The 21,584-nt window shown below is 42.8% G+C and overlaps 1 protein-coding gene across 1 annotated transcript in view; it reads left to right on the top strand.

Moving 5' to 3' along the window:
- The first annotated feature begins 1,466 nt into the window (after positions 1-1,466).
- nell2a (neural EGFL like 2a) overlaps positions 1,467-21,584 on the top strand; it is a 68,437-nt gene continuing 48,319 nt past the window's right edge. Inside the window, exons 1-9 of the mRNA XM_076089969.1 lie at positions 1,467-1,783; positions 2,044-2,172; positions 11,064-11,214; positions 12,629-12,802; positions 13,442-13,538; positions 16,084-16,156; positions 17,230-17,312; positions 17,707-17,835; positions 19,526-19,628. Of these exons, the coding sequence (XP_075946084.1) occupies positions 1,732-1,783; positions 2,044-2,172; positions 11,064-11,214; positions 12,629-12,802; positions 13,442-13,538; positions 16,084-16,156; positions 17,230-17,312; positions 17,707-17,835; positions 19,526-19,628 (991 nt within the window). The 5' untranslated portion in view covers positions 1,467-1,731. The remainder of the gene's footprint in view (positions 1,784-2,043; positions 2,173-11,063; positions 11,215-12,628; positions 12,803-13,441; positions 13,539-16,083; positions 16,157-17,229; positions 17,313-17,706; positions 17,836-19,525; positions 19,629-21,584) is intronic.

Raw genomic sequence — 21,584 nt, 5'->3', positions numbered from 1 at the left:
ACCAAGACATACAATCTAGTTTATTTTCAAGGTTTTCTACACGATGTTCAGAGCATTAAAGGTGCAAGATCCAAGATTGAGAGCATTTTGGATGGCCTCTAATTGGCTTTCAACATGTCAAAGGCGAACCGGCGGCTACTAGCTAACAGTGCTAGTAGTGCAAACTGCGGTGAAAGTGCTGACAGAGCTAACAGCATTTACCTGATATTAATAATTTAGTGGTAATAGCTATACCTGAGCAGAGAATGAAGTCGCTCTCCTGTGTGTGTTGTAATGTTAGCTTCTCTGGGCTTTGTTGACGTAGCCGGATTGGCTGGCCGTATGCTTTTTTGTGTGCTCCACTGGTTGGCTCACATAGTTCTGCACTGCGCTGATACAGCAGTAACAGCTGATAGCGCCTGATCGAAGGCATCGTCGTGGAGGCGTATCGGCCACCCCCTAGTTCTCCCTCAGGTAGACACTGTTAGCGCTGTCGGCACCGTTAGCTGCCAGCCGCCGGCTCAGCCTTCATTATGTTGAGAGACTTGTGGCATTAGATATGCTCTGCATTTTTTATTTAGCGCCTTTAAAGGCATTGACCTTGAAAAGACATTTTCTCTGCAGCCAATACAATGTCCTCAGCATTCAACAAAATACTAAAGTTCATGTAGTCAATCAATTTGCTAGGTTGGCCTGCTTGTTTTCTTGGGCTAAATAATATACATATATTATGTCATTTAAAAAAAATTGCTGTCCTCAGTTTGATAGAAATTGTTTATTTCCGCATGAATTCCATCGAAGAACCACTTAATTTAAACCATGGTAAAAGTTTTCCTTATTGGAAATTTCATTATTCATATATATTGGATTATATGCTTGCCCGTATACAGACGGCAAACTTTTATTATTTATTAATTTAAGCTTTATTTAACCAGGTAACATCCATTGAGATAAAACCTATTTTCCCATCTGGCCAAGAAGGCAGCAAAGTTACCTTTTACATGCTCTGCTGCTGATCTTCCACGTGAACCATAGTTTAGCATTTAATTAACTGTAATTAATTAACTCAATGCTGTCTCTTTTTAAATTTTAGCCAAATCACATATAGGTGTTTTTAGGAAACCTTTACGGAATTTATAGGAAATTATCGACCCGTATACGACAATTATTTTCCCCATCAGGGATTGAGGGGCACATTTTCCTCTCTTGGTAACAGGCGTGGTTGCAATCAATACGAGTGGCCTGTTTTGGATTCGTCAAGAGTTTTCTCATTTCGGGCCACAAGGGGGCTTCATTGTCCTTCTTTCTTTCTCTCACTCCTCGACAGGTTTCCCTTCCCTCTCTCTCTCTCTCTCTCTCTCTCTCTCTCTCCACTCCTCCCTCAGTGGCCGCAGCTCTCATTCACGCTGCTGTAGGAGCGTCTGTTCAGCTGGTGAGGCAGCGGCAGCTCGCTTTGTGCATCCTGTGTTAGCCACCTGTGCCGCTGATGGTGCTGATGGCGCAAACCTTGCGTTACATGGAATAATTTGTACACTGTTACCTTGCTCTTCTCCTATCCGGATTTGCTTCTTCTTCTTTTTTTTTATTGCATCATTGGGCATCTAAAGTTGTGATGATGCCCCCGCTCAGCATTTGGGATTGGTAATAGCCTTCTGCGCGAGGTTGATATATCATTCGCATGTGATTGAACAACACTTGTCTCTCGGAAGTGGACAAAACATGGACTAATTATTTTTTTTTTATACATTCACCATGGGATTATCACAGCTATTTCTGTTTCTCGGCATATTTTGCGCCTCCTCAGGTAGGACACAGGCTGTCACTGATTACAGCATGTAGACGATAAGATGAGATACAGATAATTGAATTATGTATTTCTTTAAAGATACTTTGCCACCTAGGCTTCACAAAAATAATCTGACCTGCTTGATCTAGCAGCTTGCACACATTAACCACCACATCTCTTCTCCTGACACCAGCAGGTTGATTTGTCTATATAGCATCACAGGTGTCCTTGCCCTGCTAACAACAATGACACTCTTGTTTTTTGTGTTTGCAAATTAGTTGTAGGCTTTGGGGTCGACCCTGCCCTGCGCATCAGCGTGTTTGATGAACTAACGCTTGAAGAAGGCTTTGATGGAGTTACTCAGGTCCAGGGCTTCCACAGCGAGTCTAGAGCTTTCCACTTCCAAGGTACAGTAACACACACTCCTTGTATTTTTGTTCAGAGATGGAAGATAAACTGTGCCAGATGAGATGTGAATGTATGTGATGCAAAGCTGACCAAAGTGCTTTTAATGAAAGGGGAGTGTTACAAATACTGCTGTCGTTTTCGTATTTTGTTTGAACAACTTGTAAGTCTAACAGGATGAAGCCCATTAATTAAACCACAGATCAGCTCCTCCAGTGAGATGCCTGATTTGAAAATCTCCGATTATCTGATAATACTGGAGCCCTTATGCTTGTATTTGATTCTTACCGTCCGTAGCACAACTGTGCCGGAGACTTGTCAGCAGCAGCATGCGATGGATTTGCAGTTTTCTTAATGGGACTTAAGCTTGGGGGCCCTCAGACTGCCACCTGCCTGAACAATGGGCAATGTTAGGTCTTCATGAAAAAGTGGGGTGAGCCGGGCGAGCTGAGGGGGAGAGATGGGTGAATCACGCAAAGAATCAATGACAGATTTAGCATAATCAGATTAGGCAGGAACAAAACCCTGTGTTCACGGAGATGTATGTTGTGAGTGACTGGGCCCCACGCTAGAATTTACCCATTGGTGATCTTCTGGAGTGTTAAAGCAGTCCGAACACTGACACTCTGTAACCAAAATATGAATGGGTAGAAGAGTGAGACAGATGTCCATGTTGTCAGTTGTGCGGCAGTGTGTGCGTAGGCCAAGTTAATTATGTTATCTATGGCATTTAGTAAATGGCACTATGCAAAATGGAGGTGTCAAAGCTGCGGTCGTACTTGACTTTTATATGCACTGTTTGGCCCAGTGTTACATCTCTGTCATTTTGATGTCAGACTCATTACAATCCAAATGAGACTGTTAACAGCCCCATCACAGGGATGGAGATGTCTATTATAACCCAGCCAAAAGTATCAACAGAGGGAATTGCTTTTGGCTCCCAAGATCAGCGGCAAAACCAAAGACGTGGCAACGTTCAAACCTTCACAAGGAGGATCTCAACATGGATCGCATAATGTACCAAAGTAACAATGTTGTTTTGGGACAGAGACACACCACAATCGTTTGTCGACATTTTTCCTCTCCCCTCCTCGTTCCTGATGTCTTCTAATCTCCGCGCACAGCCGCTGAGACAGCAGCACTTCTGCATGGAGCAGCAAACTCCAGCACCTCTGTGAAGGCAGGCCATTTGATGTCCTCTGTGTAGACAACAGTCAGAAGTGCTCTGCACAGGCAGGTAGCGAAAGGGAGGGAGAGACACTACAAGGAAGAATTGGAGAATGAGAGGGAGAGAATGAGATAAACAAAGACAGTTATAGAAAGAAGCTCCCACAGCTTTTGTCACGAAATGAAAAATCATGACTGGCACCTCGCCATCATTACGCTCTCTTATTTCTCGGGCGTTACCTTTGCTGGTTACCCGGGCGGAGAAGGCGGCGCGTTATTTATGACAGAGCTCGCCTCCATCCTTCATTTGGGACGTCTATGTTAAGTCAACGACGTTGGGTGAGGGGGAGGCAGGGGGGAGGCGTACCGGCAAAGCAGACCTGGGCCTGCTGCTTGTTTGTGATCAGAAATAGACAGGGAGAGGCACATACTGTAAAGATGCAGGAAGAGCGAGGGAGATAGAGAGAGAAGCTGAGATACAAAGAGAATGAAAGGAGAGGAGAAAGGCGGAGCAGAGCTGTCTGCCAGCTGTTTGATAGACTGTGCTGATTCCACATGTATGGATGCTTGGCTGGCTGGGACCAGCAGATAGGCCCTCGGTGACATTCCGACGCTCATTAGATAGCAGGCAGAACACATCCACGGCCGTTCCCTCCGCTGCCTGCCTGCCCGCCCGCCCGAAGGGAAGGCTGTTATCTCTGGGTGCTGGGTGGAGGCAGGAGGAGGGGTAGCTGCTGAGAGCTGAAAGAGAAGAAGCAGGGGGAGAGTGTAATTCCCAGTAAAGGAACGTGTATGTGTGCATGCGTGTGGATAAGCAAATGTGGTGTTCACATTGCTATATATCTTTGTAGCTCTGTCTGCCACGGTGTGAGTGTGTTTTGTTTTGTGTCTGAGAAAGAGAAGAGCAGTGTGGGGGGGGCTGGTTGCTGTTTAGCGCACCCCTGCTGATGCTTTTGTAGGTAGCTGTCAGCGCTACATTGCATGGCATTAGGAGAGGTGGACCTCAGGGACGGGCATAGTAGAGAGGGAGAAAAGCCCCAGGGCTATGCTCCTTTTCTGTCCTGATGCAAGGTGATGCTCAGCCACGCCACAAAATCACCACGTCATTAGCACTTCCCCCACAGTTTTTAATATCCAGACATCAAGATATCTATCTGTCTCTGTAAAAACAAGCACAGGGGCCACACCCAGGAGCCCTCCCTTCCCCCAACACACATACACCAACACAGTCTGCCTCTCTGGCTACAAGCGTATGGACCAAACTCATTTGAAGTGCAAACAGCACGATTGCTGGAAGCACCCTTTCAGCTGCAGAGCAGGACTCCCCTGTAATTGTATCTGTGTTTGTGTGTGTGTGAACCCTGTCAGAGGCATGCTCTTGCTCAGACTGTTTGAACACTGCCAGCGAGGTGTTTCTGTGTATGTTGTGGTGATGATGTCCCTGAATGCAGCGACACTGAAGTGTAACAGGATGGAAGAGACTCATTCATAATACAGCAACACTGTGTGTGTGTGTGTGTGAAGGAGGGAGGGAGGAAGACAGAGGGGACTATGTGTGAATTTGAGTTTGTTATCCTGCATTAATGTGAGTGTAACAGATAAACGTGTTTGCATAGGAATGGTAATAGTGTGTTCCCGCTGTAGAGGCTGCAGTTGCTAGTAAACTACACGATACTCTGGAGTATTGTGCTGTATAGAAGGATGTAATCTAATGGGTGGGAGGGCAGCTTAGTCCTGTCGAGGCCAGATTCAAGCGTCTATATCAGAGAGCAGCTCCACTACTTTGTGCTGTTATTGTATTGAGCAGAATCCGAGGGAGCTGTTTTGTAGCGAACTCCACATTCAAAGGAAGGACAAGAAAGCAAAATGAGAATTTACCTACAGGAATCAATAAGGCAATTAACACTGACAAAAGAGGTTAGTGTAACATTCATGCTAAACTTTACGCCCTCTTTATGCGGTAAGGTGCTTTGAATAAGAGCCTCCGCTACCAAATGAATCACACAGTGGATCTAGGGTTCCCATGTTAAGTATTTTTTGCCATTTGTGTCATTGCAGTTTGTTGCACGATGCACTTTGAAATGCAATGTAATGTAGAGAAATGTGCTAGTATTGTGTAACTAATTACATAGAGCGAATAAAACCGCTGCCAATGGGGTAAAATGGGCACAAACAGCCTGATTGTTTTTAGCACAACAATCTAGGCCTTTAAACAATTCAAATAATCATGAGCACATGAGTGATTTTGTATCAAACCTCCATAAAATAGGGTGACTTGCAAGAGAGACATTAAAAAAAGAGTGGTTAAAGTCATAGCAGCCAAGATATTCTCACTTGATCCAATGACAGCACTAAACGCTGCCCATAATGTTACTCAGTGTTGTTGTTAGACAGTTCCTTCCTGGAGAAGATCACAGCTTTAAGTCTCCTAGACGCCAGTTTGCAACAAAGCTTTTCAGTTAACATTTGTACTCTCCAAACCCAAGCTAAGCCACTTCCTCTCAGACATCTCCCTCCAAAACAACAGGAGTTGTTGACGAGAATTGACTTTCACTATATATATAAGCAAGGATACTCTTGTCAAGTTAAAGCTGCTCGAAGCTGTTGTCTCTTCAACTCAGCTGAGTTAAGGAATAAGTATCTGAAAACAGAAAGATCTAAAAAAAACAACTGTGATAGGATATTAAACCATTTTCACCTTGATGACAAAGAGCTTGAAGGACATGTTTCCAAGTTTATCTGAAAACAATACTGACATGCCCACTATATGTACATCAATGGACTGTTGGTTGCTGTAGTTGTTCCTCCAGTCTATACCGCAAAGAGATCCCTTCAATATAAATGTAATGTAACAACGGGATCCTTGCTCTGTGTAAAAATTCATTCCAAAGTTTAGTTGAAGCTAAGATTTCTGCAGTCTGCATCAGATAAATCAGTTGGGTTTTCCAAAGTTACAGACTTTTTTGTATGAAATTCCCTCTCTGTACCTCCTCAGTCTCCTTGCTGAGCCGCAGCAGAGGGATAGTAACACAAAGGGATGATTTGGTTTAAAAAGACTGTAACTTTTGAAAAGTACCCAACTGATTTGTGTAAAAGACTGAAGAAGTCTCACATTAGTTTCAGCTGAACTTTATTTTGTATTTTTGTGCAGAAGGAGGAATGTGCATTTTCTCCTCTCATCTCTTACATTTAAATGACTTTCATTGCTTTGGGGCTAGTGGTCGATGTTCTTATAGGCACGTAAGTACTGTATTAGGATGGGCTTAAACAGGAGGCTCTAAAGAGTGTGGGGGCTGATTGTTTCAAGAATCTTCGATAATCAGATGGATTTTTATCTCAGCAACATAATGCAGCAATCTGCTTTATTCTTTCTCCCATTTTCAGAAGATCCTTATCAATTTGTATTTGGAACATTTTGAAAGAACTGTACGGTGTGGCACATCTCGAATGCAACTTTTAGGACTTAGTGGAGGGACTCATTTTTTTTGTATGATCTTATGGTGGACCTTTGACAGATATCACATTTTCATCTAGTTAAAAAAAAAAAAGGCAGGTGACACTTGCTTAGTCAACACAACATAATCCAGTCAAAACAGATTATTTTTATCCCATTTCCTTCCACATATGCTGTCGTTTTTTTGTTGCAGCATATTCTGTTACGTTTCCCAAAAAGTCACCCAACCTTTCCAAACTGTTGACTGACATCATCCCCAACTCCCTGTGGTCAAAGTCGGCTGTGTTTGCTGCTTTCTGAGGCGAGCCTGATCCTCTGTTCCACACAGGAGCACCGGTGACCATGGAGATATTTATTTCCCTCCAGGGCAGTTATACAGTTGGGTGGCTCGAAGGCTGTCATTAGCTCTGTGTACGTGTGAATGTCAGACAGGCGGTCACTGGGGAGGTGATCTGAGAATTGGGGAGAAATTGCTGGCCAAAGCAGTCCTGGAGGTGCCCTTGGCTCGGTTCTGTATTTGTTCCAGGAGAGTGGAGACACAGCGGGGGGAGACGGCCAGCCGAATGCAGATTGACTGAGCGGGGTGGAATATTCAGGAGCTATAAGAACCAGCTTTCGGGGGGGGGGGGGGGGGGGGGGGGGGGGGGGGGGGTCGTATTTGTGTATGCATCCATCCATCATTGTGTTAGCCCATGTTTCTGCATATCTTTGTGCCCGTCTTTTTCTTTTAATTGACTCAATGTTCGAAGCAATAGGCCGGTCAAAATGCCTGCCTCATAGTGTGTGTCTGTCCGTGTGGCCTACTACACCTGTTTGCGTATGTGCGCTGCGCGTGTGCTGACAGTAATGAAGGGTTTGGAGTTTGCTGCCGGTGGAGAGTTTATCATTACTCTAATCCCTCTGGAGAGATATCCTCTTGCCTAAACCTCCCACACATATCCTTCTCTGCACTCAGGCCGGCAGATAAAAGGTGTTGTTTGAAATTTGCTCTGTCATTTTTCAAATATAAAACATTAGGTAATAAGAAAATAGAGCACACTTTTTCTCAGTATGTGTTCCTTCCTCTGCTTATTGGATCGCTGTGCTTTTTCAGACCCCTCTTGGCTCTATGTGCTTAGTGCATCTCATGGCTCACTCTTAACTGGTCGAGAGTTGGCTTATTTGCAAAATGTTGCTGAAGAGTTGTTGCAAAGAGGTAGGAGGTGCTATTTTATCCTGGCAATCCACTAGAGACCAAAGAATGAAAGTCTTCATTATTCACATACAGAAGTGTCTGTGATCGTCTTATCTAATTTCAGTATTGCTGTTGTTTCCTAAGGAAAACAATTCGATTAGAATTCAAACATATAATCAACATAAAAATATACTTCGGCCTGTCCTTCAGGGTATTTTCTATTTGTTGGAAAAAAGGTGGAAACTCTACCGTGTTCCAGTACAAACACTTTCTGTAAATACAGTTCGAAGTGAAAGCAGTGTGCGAGAAAAGGATTGTGGCAAAGCTAGGTGTATCTGGACTCTCAAGCTGTGCTGCAGGGCACCTGTTCTAAATGCTAAATGTGTGAGCATTGGATTGGTGCAGCGCTGCCAATATACGTCCATGAGAACGCAGTGATGGGAGCGTGAGGGGATTACAGCTGTGTGGGTACGAGGGGTCAAACAAAATAAGATCACATTAGACAGTTTAAGATTAGGAATGAAGCCGAGGGATGGAAATCGTGGCCTGAGTGTAACCATTAAAGCACAATGTACCCAGGAGATAAGATTAGGCTATAGCCGAAAGCTACGCTTGCTACGATGCTACTGAGCCTGAGGCTTTTAGAGATCTCCAGTCAGCTGATAAAACTCTGTATGTCTCAAAAACTGTTTTCTCACAATCAGCCGGTCCGCATAGCCTGTAAACAACTAGGATGGATGACAAGAGCCGTGTTATTGTGCTGAAAAATGTGCTGATTGGAATTTTATGTGCTAGGTCATAATTTTCAGGCTATTTTGTGTCAGTATCTCACATCAGAGTGGTATTTAGGAGCAGGTGGCCGCCCCATCCAGGCGCCTGCCAATAGATAATCGACCAAAGGCCCCCCACAGCAGGACCACATTGATTTGGCAGAAGGGAATGCTGGCCTTCTCCTCACAGCACAAAGTCATACTGCTCTTTCATGAATGTTTTTAGTAAATGCAGAGATGTTGCCGCTATAGCTGTCTTAATCCTCCTTTGAGTGCCTGTCAAGAGCGTTGAGATCATTGTGCTTTTCGTACAGGCAACCCGACACAGACCAATCTCATCACTCCATCTGAATGAGAAGACGTCTCCACCCTCCAATCCCCCAAAGTCCCATTTGAAGCAACCTCATTCCCTTCCAAGACTGGTGATGAGAGTCATCCACTCATAGATCAAAGGCTCATGGCCGCCAAGCTGGGAGCAGCCCAGTGGTAGAGGTTCCTCAGTCCTCACCATCCCCCCCCCCCTGCCACATCCGAATGGACCCCGCCCTGACACCTGCTCCCACTGTGCTGATTTTGCTCATGATTAAGATGTCAGTGTGCTCTCTGTTCAACACATGGCGTGGCAATAGACTGACCAGCTCACATAGTCATTGACGTTGTAAATCCTATTTGGCTTGAGCTCAGTCATTGCTTCAAAATCTGGAAAATGACTAACAGCACAGAGCGTTTTTCTCCAAAAAAGAAAAGAAAAAATAATAATAATAATAAAAGACGGCAAACTGTAGCTTTGATTACAATTCATTAATTTGGATCAAAACGCCCCTCCAAACAAGAATGATTTCCTATAATTTCCGAGATTATTGTCAACAGTGGTCATTTGGTGATTAAGTGGGATCTGTTGATGGCAGCAGATTATTGCTGGGCAGAACTCCTGCTGCGGTCATTAGACCATCTGTCCCACCTCAGCCAATGACACTGGAATCATACTCCACTGGCATTGCATCTATTTCCATCTAATCTAGTGAGTATTTTTGTTTAGCGAGAAATTACTCAAAATATGTCCCTGATCGGGCTTAAAAGCCTTCATCAGGAAAAGGCTAATGCTAGCACGATAAATTCAGAGTGAAAGTAAAAGAAGAGTATGAAAACATTGTATCCTATATATCTGATGAGTACACTGTGAGTGCCAGTCCTCATCATGACATTGCTGCTTGCTGGTTTTCACATTGCATTGTGTTAATTGGTTACGAACCCACCAGCTGGAAGTAATCTTAATACACTGAGGAAAAGCTGCCACGCTAGCTTCCTGGAGCGCTTAAGTGTGCCAGGGCATCTTGCATTCATCCCGTAGCTGGAAGTGAACTCTTTGATGTGATTGCTTCTGAGAAATGTTATCATTTATTGATGCCTCCATTAAAGTAGCATAGACGTCTGTGTAGAGTTGGAGAGGAGGGAGGGGGCACACTGGTGCAAACAGGAGCTTACGAGCTAACGACACAGAAAATGCCCTCCCATCCACACCAGCACCATCAGCCTTTCGCATCCTCTCCCAAAATCCTTAGCTTCTTGTCTGTAGTCCTACACCAAGCCAACCAGAAAGAGTTTGATCCACTGATACTATTTTTTGGGATAGCTGATATAAGCGGGTACAATATTTGGTAGCAATAAGTTATCTTAGCAAGTGGATGACTTCAAGTTTTGTTTGAGCTGAATGAACCTGACCTTAAAAGCTTCAAAGTGGCTCACTAGTTTCCTAACCCCTTAATTTGACAAACATCCTCATGATTATTTTAAGAAGTGAGGTTACATGAACCTTTTATCAAAACAGGTTTGAGATCAAAATGGTCAACTAACTTATATAACAGAGTAATGTAATTTTAGCAAGCGGTTTAGTGGGTTTAGTCTTGATTTGTCATTTATGAATTCAAATTCGCCAAGAGTTTATGTGAATACATCAAATATTTACAGCGGATGGCCTGTGAAATCCCAACCAACTGGTCTCTTGTCCTGTACAGCAGATGTCCCTGTTTCATTGTATCCCTAAAATGTCAGCACCATCTCAATTGGGAACTGGCTCTCAATGGTGTGAATAATAGAAGTCATAGTAATAATAATAGCGATGAAAGGGCCTATACCATTCCACATGGGGAACCTTAAATTGCTCCAGCTGGTTAGGGCAGCACCTTGCATGGTGGCTTGCTACCATCTGTCTGTGAGTGCCTGTGTTTGAATGGCTGAAAGAGAGGCAAATTGTAAAGCGTTTTGGGTAAAAGCGCTATTTAAATGCAGCCATTTACATAATATCTGATATTTCTGTCTTCATCCTAGGGTCTGCCAGGCAAGTGATGGCTCCTGCTGAGGTCTCAGAGAAAATGGTCCAGAAGCTGAGAGGCAAGAATGAGTTTACTGTGCTGGCGACCCTCAAACAAGATCACCTCAACTCTGGGGTCATCCTCTCCATTCATCACTCTGAGCACAGGTATGATGAGCTCACATTTTACAGCACAATGTGATTATAATAGGTTCTTTAATACATCGAAAAAGGGTTGCCCGTGCCATTCATTCAAAATATCACCACATTTGTTATTTGGATATACTTGCAGAAATATACAGCAAATTTCCAAATTAGTGTTGCATACAATGTGAAAACATGCATACTGTGAAGTTAATTTGAGATGTATACTTTGGCAGTGTGAGACAGAACCGGAGCCCAAAATGTGACACGGAGCGCTGTAAAGCTGCTTACAAAGCCCCGCTGATAAACCATAATTGAAGTTGTTTTCTAAATTTAGTACCACCCTCTGTTTGTCTTATCAGCAGTCTGTAATATGTTGATTGAAACCTAAATATTTGTATTTGATCAGTATTTCGATGTTTTACACGCCAGTCGAGTATAAACACAGCAAATCACCCTGTGTGCCAACTTATTATTCACAGTCCATCAACGATCCAAACATTGAGTCTGGAATTGCGGATCAAAAACTGATGAGACACTATCTGCAGTTAGCATGCTAATGTTTTCCATTAGTTAGTGGTAGCTGAGCCGTTGGATGATCAGAACGGCAATCTGAATCCATATAATGCGTTGATGGAACAGTTTGTACATTAAAGTCAGTCCTGAGAAGAGAGCTCGCCGGGATGTTAATGACTTTCCCCGCTGCTGATTAGCTTTCCCAGCCATTCATATGCAACAAAGCAGCACTGCATGGTTTTATTCGGAAACATGGAAAGGACAAATTCAGAGTGTTAACCATTGCATTCACGGAGCCGGGATTATTGTGCATGCATGGCTGGGGGAGAGTAAATCTATTAGATTTGGCTTGCAGATAAATCAATCCATTGCTACACTTGCACGAGTGTCTATTTCTCTTTTGAATAATGTTTCTAGCAAATGGCTCTAGTTCAAATAAGTCCGTCTTTAAAGGCAGAGGTGATGAGTGTGTATCGGCAGCTCTTTCCATTAGTGTCACTATGCTGGGTGAATCTCAGTGGTGTGGAGAAGGGGATTCTGCTGGAATACTAATACGCCAATGTAAAGAGATGAACCTTTACATGTGGGCCATTGTTGCTTGTAGCTGATGTTGCACTTAACAGCCGTATAGTACCATAATGCTTGACTAGTGGTGTGATTCAATTCTAAATGGTGCTGCATATCAGAGGAGATGGGAGTGCACTGCTTGGAAACGAGTGACGTGTCAGCACTGTGCTGAGAGGGGCCCCCAATTTAGACACTCCTGCGATGCATGCAGGTGTTTGTGTGAACAGAGAGAAGGTTTCAGGTGTAGTGATGAGACTTTAATGCAACATGACTGTACAGTGCAGGGATTGCAAATTCTCAGAGAAACTGAAAGTTGTGTGGCTGTTACTAGAAGCAGGTTGCTTGGATTCTGCAGGTTCCTGGAGCTGGAGAGCAGCGGCCAGCGCAGTGAGGTGCGTCTTCACTACCGTACCAAAGGCCAACAGCCCCACACTGAGGTGTTCCCTTACAGCCTGGCTGACGACCAGTGGCACAAGGTCTCTGTGGCCGTCAGTGCCTCTCATGTTATACTACACATCGACTGCAACAGGTAAGATGCTGGGGATGAATTAATATATATATATTGGATTTGATAATGAAATTAAAATGCTGTAGTTTGGGATAATACTGATGGGAGGCTATCCAGTTGTTTAACTAATTTAAACTGAAACATCAGATATTATTTTTTCAGGGTTTCAAACTAACTTTAGATTAGGGATGCACAGATACCAAATAATTATATTCAAAGTTCAAATGTTTAATTTCCAAGCGTCTTTGGTAAAAATAAATAAAAACAAAGTGGTCGATGGAAACATTTCAGCAGGAAACACTGTGCTGCTATACGGATGAATGATTGAATGACTTCAATGCTGGTCAAACGCACCTTGAGTTGACCCGCATTATACGTGCATCTGCTGCATGAAAGGAGTGATACTGTTTACGTGTGAAGATCCTCCCTGGCACAAAAATAGGAGCAGACGGCAGCATCGTGTGTATCAAGGAAAGCATGCGGCTATCCATACTGTCCTCAGGGAAAGAGTTAAAAGCAGGATTTAACAGGGCAGGACCTGCAGTGCAGGGGGTTATTGTTGCTCTAAACTGATGAAAATAGGTTAGAAATAAATTTTAAAAAAAAGAAATATTGAACATCTTTAACATAACTTATAACCATTGTGTATTTGTTTTGCAGGATCTATGAGCGGGTCGTGGAAGCCCCGTACATGGACATACCTGAGGATGCTTCCTTCTGGCTCGGACAGAGAAACACTGCCCATGGCTTCTTCAAGGTTAGCAACCTCCCTCTCAGAGTATGAATGTTGATGCCTGTCCTGATCTGTCATAAATGATGCAGAATGGCAGGGGCGAGTAATCCCCTCCCCCAAACTTGGTTCACACTGTATCTTCTCATTGTTTGGCTTGTTTGGTTTTATTCATTGTAGCTGCTGGGTTTAATTGCATGCATTTCTCAAGGCCTACCATTTTAATGTGAGGGTTGTTCTGCACCCTAGGAATTGACTTTTTTTTGTTATTGTCATTGTTTGTTCCCTTTCCCTTCGTCTGCAGCTAAGCCCAGTGCAATTATCTCAGCCACCCCCACAACGCTGATTTGGGAGAAATCATTAAATAGCCTCTGGACTATGCTCATTAAGCTTAGTCTATAGTGTTGTTTATCAGGCAGGGAGACACACACCGCCTCTCCCAGACTGGACTGCACTCTGAAATGTCCCACCTGGGGAGACATGTCGGGGCAAACTGTCAGCTTACCTGCAGCTATAACTATTTTAATCAGTCTGCTGACTGGCTCTGCGTTCGATGGTGTGGTGATGTTTATAGGTATGAGTGTGTGGTAATGCTTTTCGCATTGTGTCCTGGCTGTTCAGTTTCCGCTGTGTTAATTGGTAGATGAAAGAAGCCTTGGAGGTCACTCACTAATCTTGTCACGTAGCAGCATCTCTCCTCGCCACTCTCTGAAGCCTTGATTAGTTGCGAGGAAGGCACGTCTCCTTTTAAAACACACTGCTTCATTAGTACACACACACTCACACACAAGTCGATGTCCGTACGTGGGTGTCAGCCGAAGACGAGAAAACCACTTCCTCAACAGTAATAGTAAATACTTTAATCAGAATGAACATATCTGCACCTCTGCTGCACAGCTCAATAAATATCTATTTACAGTTCACGCACATCGTAAGAGAGCTAAATCTATTTTATCTGTGCCGTTTGTCGTGGATTTGTATGCAGCTGTAGCAAATTGTTCTACATTCTAACTTGGAAGGCTGAAAACTATTTCCTTTTAATTCAGGCAGTCCCAAATGCAACGAGAAACGGCAGGAGTGTTCCTCAGATTTGATGTCATCGTCAGATTTCCTTTTGGAGCTGTGCTGTTAGTCTGACAGGGTATATTTTCTCATGATTGTTTAAACTTTGAAGGAAATGTATCTTAGTGCAACAGAAGTGATTCAGCTCTCACTCTGCCACTAGTTGTTTTTCACAAATTCACATTTCCGGTACAGATGGGAGAACCATGGAGGTCCCACATGTTACTGCAGTAAACGGAGTGTCGCCGACACAGAGGAATCACTCTGGAGAGTTCACAATGTCTCGCTTCTTTCAGTCGCTAGAAGGTGCAAACAAAGTCTAGCAACTGGTTGTTTTTATAGTGGTGCATTACAACACAGGAGGTCATTGGGTTTTTTATTGCAATTATCTGATGTTATCAACCAAAAATATTTCTCTTTTCTTTTTGTAAAATGACGGATTCATCCTAAACTCAGGGGCGTAAACATATATTTATCCAATCAAATGTGATCTGCGGCAACAATGCCTATCATATACTGTAAATCCGCATTTGACCATTAGCTCGTAGATTATAGGATATCATAAGAAGTGGGTTTTTGGACGTCAGTTGGACAAAACTTTGTTTAGGAAAAATGTATCTGAGATCTAATTCATTATTTAGATTATTAACAGCTCCTTATCTCTGTCACTTTTAAGTGATCCAAGATTTTTAGGACGCTCCAACTGCCGTTTCTCTGTGAAACTACCTGTCCAGAAACAAAAGGTAGTAACAGCGTAGTATAGTCTTAAGGTTTCATTACAAGTTTGACAGACACAACTCCAATCTGCTTCGATTTCAGCACGTTGCCGTAAAAAAATCAGCAAATCATTTCTGCAGGATTTTTAATTTATAGCTGGTAAATTGAAGACAATTTAAAAAACAATTTCTCCTAAGTTGCACGGCTCCACTTCTGTAAGAGAAATAAATCCACTTAAGGAACAAACCGGCCCAGGTTTCCATGGCGACAGAGTATCCGTGTGCATATGTGTATAAGTGTGTGTGTGTGTGTGTGTGTGTGTGTGTGTGTTTCGGCCACAGGACGAAAGGCTATCAATTGAGTGTTATGAATCAAATTAAATCTGTATCTCCTGTTTATGCTTCTCAGAGGAGAGTGGAGGAAAACTAGGAAAACTCCCACATCGTTCGCTCACTTAACTTCCTGCTGTTGTCCGGTTATGAGATGATTCATCCGAGCGACAACCATGGAGACACATTATCTCACAACTAACTTCTCTGTCTCCCACTCCCCAGAAAAATACATTTGCACTCACTTTTGGATTTAAAGCTGTTTCACTGTGTTCTGTTTCATGATTGAGGCAGTTACCAAGGCTCCCATATCATCTTATCTGGAAAATGTACCACACTTCGACACCACTGGCCTTACCCACCGACTACACATTAACATGCTTCATTTTATTTGTATCGCCTGCCTGCCTTATAAGTCGTCGTTCCCCTTGATTGAAATGTTTGTTGTGTGTCTGTGTTTGCAGGGAGTGATGCAGGACGTGCAGATCCTGGTGATGCCACAGGGTTACATCTCACAGTGTCCAGATCTGAACAGAAGTGAGTGCAGCTTCTTCCTGAACACATTAAAGAGACATTTCATCGAGTGTTTAATTTAATTTAAATTACTTCTGGCAAGGCACTTGATTGCACTGATTTTCTTTTTTATGTTAATTCTTGAAAGGTTATACTCACAGGAGTAAAACTGCTTTAAAACAGCTCAGCAATTGAGAAACCGTTTTCCCCTCGTTAATACTTTGGTTATTAAAATGTTTTGCAAATAGTAAATCCATTAGGAAAAGGGAGAATTCCCACAGTCTCTCCTGAGAAAGTGTGAAATGCTTCGTTGTGTCCACAACTTGAAGTTTGTCTGTATGAGGAACCCATCCCACTCATTTAAGAAATTTAAATAATTTTCAATAAGTATATTAATTCATCAAAATCTTAGTTCAGCATAACTTTTAGCATCGATGTGGTTATATTTGATACACTGCAATTATCAAAGACTGTCTCCTAGTGCGGTGACGCCCTTTTTCTCGGATGTTATGATGATGCATCTTTGCAGTGGCACTATGTTCTTTGCCTATCTCACCATGATGGCTGTTGCAGCTCATGCTAACTATCCAGCTGTGCAGTTTGTTGCAGATAAACAGTTTCCTCGGCTCACAGGGGAGACACACAAACAGTTCATGCTTTGAAATTATTTTCACACCGATTTTATGTCCCCACGCATCCAAAAGTTGCCAGAGGACACATGCTTACTGCAGTTTACATTAAATGAGTTTTACTCTTGAGAGAGAGGGACACCTCTAAAAATATTTACAATAATAACAGAAAGGGAAGAGAGAAAGTCCAGTGAGCTGCTGCTGATGTCCCTTAAAGTAAGTAAATATGTAAATAAATACAAGTAAGTAAATATGTCAATAAATACAAATAAATGGTAAAATGATATGTTCGTGCTGTAGACCATTTTTTTATGCCAGGATTAGTTTTAAAGTTAATATTTAATAAAAAAAATGTTTAAAATTAGTTACGTATATCACAATTTATTAAAAGTTTTACGTGCACACTTTTTTCAGTCATTAAAACTGTGTACTAAATAACAGTGTGCCGTACTGTCTCTTGTATCTCAGCATGCCCAACCTGCAATGATTTCCACGGACTTGTGCAGAAAATCATGGAGCTGCAGGATATCCTTGCTAAAACATCCAGCAAGGTAATGTAATGTGACTGAATTTGACATTTAGCCCAGAAATGTAGTATTATCTTAAGAAAATTACAGTAATTGCCATTTTCAATAAACTGTTACAATTAGAAATTGTGCTATAGCATGGAATATCCACTTCGCAATGTGCTTCCGAGCATTAGCATTGATTGCAACAGGCGACATCTTAACATTAGACGTTGGCTATTGTTGAAGTCTTTTCTGTTCTGATGCAGAAACTGTGTGTCAATGGGGTTAATGGTGTCTAATGACTTACTTTTGTGATGCCATTAGTTTGCCTTTGAAGCCCTGCTTTCTACATGTGAATACAGAGACACAACGAGGCTGACTCTCATCTTCTCTCCTTCTTGCCTTTTGTTTTTTTTGGGGGGGATGGCGTGAGCAGCTGTCCAGGGCGGAGGAGAAGATGAATGGCCTGGATGGCTGCTATTGTGAGAGAACCTGCAGCGTCAAGGGGGTCGTCTACAGGGAGGACGAGGGCTGGACAGATGGCTGCAGGAACTGCACATGCACGGTGTGTGCGTGTGTGTGTGTGTGTGTGTTGATGTGTGTGTACACATGATACATGGGTGTCTATGTTAGAGTAATAAAGAGCAAGCGAGGGCATTCAATTTGAATTAAGTTTGTGTGTGTGTGTGTGTACAAATATACTGAATCTGGAATGATGTGCCTGTCATACTTTATGTGATTGTGTGGCTGTTGCATGCCTACATACATGTTTACGGGCATGTGAGCGCGTCATAAAATATATAAATATGTGTGCTTGTCTGTGCGTGTGTGTGTCTTCTGTGCCTGAGAGAAAGGGAGAACATGCATTTTTCATCATGTCTGCAACACTGTGTGTTGTTTTGTGTTGTGTGTGCACGCATCCGTTTTTATGTGTGTGTATTTCAGTATCTACAGTTTCGTGTTCATCGCTCCCATTGTAGGTCTTGGCTTTTGTTTCGCTCTCCTGTTCATCAAGTGTATGAAGGTGGGGGTGTGTGTGTGGGTGTGTTTTGGTAGTGTCGAGGTGCAGAGTGCAGGGGCCCCATTGTCGACGGCTTGTATTCTCATTATTTCCTTGCATTAGAGGCGGGTTGCCCCAGTTACCCGAGAAAAGATACTGTATTGAAAACCTCCACAGTAGTCGGGATTAGACACATCAACAACAGTGCTTAGTAATGCTCAGCTCTCTCAAGGGTCTACTTTGTGTTACATAAAGTGTGAATAATTGCCAAAAAGAGAATTAGGAGCGATTGGAGATCTGGGGCTTGTACCACATTAGCGAACAGATTTCACTCCCTGTCAGTCTACTCAGCTTTGGAACATGAAACTCATTCACTGCTATTGAACTCCTCCAACCAGCCAATGAGGTGCCTTCGCGCACCACTACCCAACATGCAAAAAAATGGGAAATCACATATCTCTCAGTGCACCGCACCTAATTGCTCTTGACAGATGATAATTATCATCAGGGATTTGTTCTGCCCACTCATCCAATGAAATTGCTTCATTCGCCAGGAACGTTGTGTTGCCATTCCTGGGCTGCAATTAAGGAATTAGATCGGATATGTTCCTTACCTTATGTGTGGCAATTAGCTGTGACTTTTAAAATTCAAAGGTCATGCATTAAGATGTTATCAATTATGTGGATCAGGTTTGTAGATGTTGCTGTCGCAGAGCTTCCATCCGTGGAAGCAATGCTAATTAAAGGCACGGCCGAGGGAAAAGGAGATAGCATTGGAATATATTAGATTTACAGGTTGCTGTGGAAATCTATTGTAGCTTCACTGTTTTAAAGAGTAGGCATACCCTTGATTTCCCCTCCAGCATATTTACAAAATGCAACAGAGTGGGGGATGACTAGGGGGTCTGGTCACAGCATTTATTATGCTGAAATTTAAATTTTGAAGAAAAATCGAAAATTATTTCCAGTTTGGCATTTTTGTTTAGAAATGGTGTCTCGTTGACACTGTGTGTACCTCGACTTTTCAACTGTAAAATGTCTAAGTTAATCTGTACATAACATGATCACCATACTGTAATTACTACCTTTAAGGATCCCTACAATTAAAAATATGTACGTCTGTGAAAAAGACAATATCAGTAGAAGTATCATCAGATTTCATTCCTTGACATTGATATTTGCCTGCACATTCCAGTATCAGTTGGCCAATTTAAACTCTTTAAACAACGTGTTGTCTTTCTCTCTTTTTCACCAGAACGGCACGGTGCAATGCGAGGCCATCTCCTGCCCTCCCTCTCAGTGCCCGGCGGGCACAGCGCCTGCCTACATAAAGGGTGCCTGCTGCAAGGAGTGCCAGCGTGAGTGGAGTGCCCTTAACCTCATCACCCTCCTACACTCGTACAATCACGCACACAACGGCAAAACAACCACCACCAGATTTAGAGCGCACATCACGCCTCCACAAGGGCTGCCTGACAATTGACCAGGGCTCTGCTGTGTTGCTAAGCTACCTCCTAACGTGCCTCTTGAGATGAATCCATCCCTTTGAATATACATGGACCAATCAATTATTCACTAGCTGGCTTCAAAACACAGATGGCCACCAGTCACACAGACATGAGCCAGTAGATCTGGGATCGCCGCATGTGATGTAAAGTAGTTCCTATTTATGGCAGACATGTTGAGGTTTTGAGAAAAGTGAAGATGACAGAAATGTTAAATGCCTGAAATGACGCACACTGTTACTGGCAATAGTGTCCTCTTAAATGTCCGCTTTCTAACATTTGAGCTCTGATATGTTCTTGCTGGATAAATAATTCTGTTTCATCACATATCTACATGGAGGGTCTGTTTTTCTCACACAAGATTCAGCAATGAACTCTTATTAGCCTCCTCACCGCGGCACTCTGCATCTCATATTCTCTCAATAAAAAAAGGGATTTCAGAGGATATTAGCTTTTCTCACCCCATCATTCTTCTGGTACTAACCCAAATGAAACTTAAGTAAATGTGACGCATTAGCTTTGAAAAGGTGGAAAGACCTGTCTGTCAATGTATAGAACAAAGGAATGAATTAGCGTTGTTCAATATTAAGAAGATTATTCTCCACTATGAATTATAGAAGGCTACAGACCATATGAATGATACTTTATGTTTGTATAATATTTCGTTGTAGATCTCACTCCACAGCTTGAGCAAGCTGACTTCACTTGAGAACTTTCTCACCACACACTCCCACACGCTGCTGCCGTCGCTCTCCTGCTTCTCTCGCAAAGCAAGTAACAGACAAGACTCAAGTCTTTATCAGCAAGAAACCGCTCGTCTTGGATTCTAATCAGCTTGCGTCAGCATCATTTCCACTGACCCATGGGTCATGGCTACAACACAGGGGTTTTAAAGTAGGAATCCGAATCTGCTGCTGTGTTCCACAAATGTAAACACGTAGCTGGTAATCCCCTTAAAGTCAACACCCCTGTGCTCACTTATCTCAACGAGGTAGACAAACACACAGCTAATTACGCATGCTCCGGCTTTGGAGAGAAGAGTGCCGCAAGTTTCCCGACTACAAAGACATGATTGGCTCTCCAAATTAAAGCCTTATCTGGCAGCACAAGGTTTTGCAGGGAGGAGTTCTGAGTTTTTTTTGATAGTCTGTCAAGTAGAACGTCAAAATGGCTGTTTCAGAAGTCCTTCGCTTTCATGATACGCTGCCTTGTGAGAGGGCCTGACCTGCGGTGTCAATCATTTCTCTTCCTCATATCAGTCTGAATCTGTCTGACCTCAGCTCCTCATCAAACGCGGACTTTCTGCCCATGTGATTATTTTCGCGCCCCTCCTGCCCCAGAATAATACGAAACGGATTCTCCTCAGCGCCGCAGTGAGGGGCGCCTTCTCTCTCTACATGTTAATTATTTCATCGTGCTTAATTGGGTTTGATACGCTTGATTTGGTTTGACTCAATTTACCCAAGGAGTTAAACAAAGCTGTAAATAACAAGGACAGATTGTATCATACATGTAAAACAGCTCTGTTAGATAAGATTCCTGGTGTTCCGCCAGTGTTCATGTCCACAACCAAGTGTAGGAGTGTAGATTTATGTATAAATATGAATTTATTTGGGGGGATAGTGGGATGAAAATGTATGCAATGAGAATCTGTTATTAGATAGCTTGAGAAAATATGAAATGAGAATTTATTATGAGTAGATTAAGTGGGTTGCCTCTTGGTGACTTTCTCGCCAGATTTAGTGAATTTTGGATCTTACAGCAATGTCCATTTTAAAATGCATTCAGTCACAGATATCTTTAGAGGGG

This window comes from Anarhichas minor, unplaced genomic scaffold (assembly GCF_050575085.1).
Source record: "Anarhichas minor isolate MPS153535 unplaced genomic scaffold, ASM5057508v1 ptg000011l, whole genome shotgun sequence".
Classification (NCBI taxonomy): Eukaryota; Metazoa; Chordata; class Actinopteri; order Perciformes; family Anarhichadidae; genus Anarhichas; species Anarhichas minor.
The sequence above is the reverse complement of the archived record's forward strand: the minus strand, read 5'-3'. Positions and strand labels throughout refer to the sequence as shown.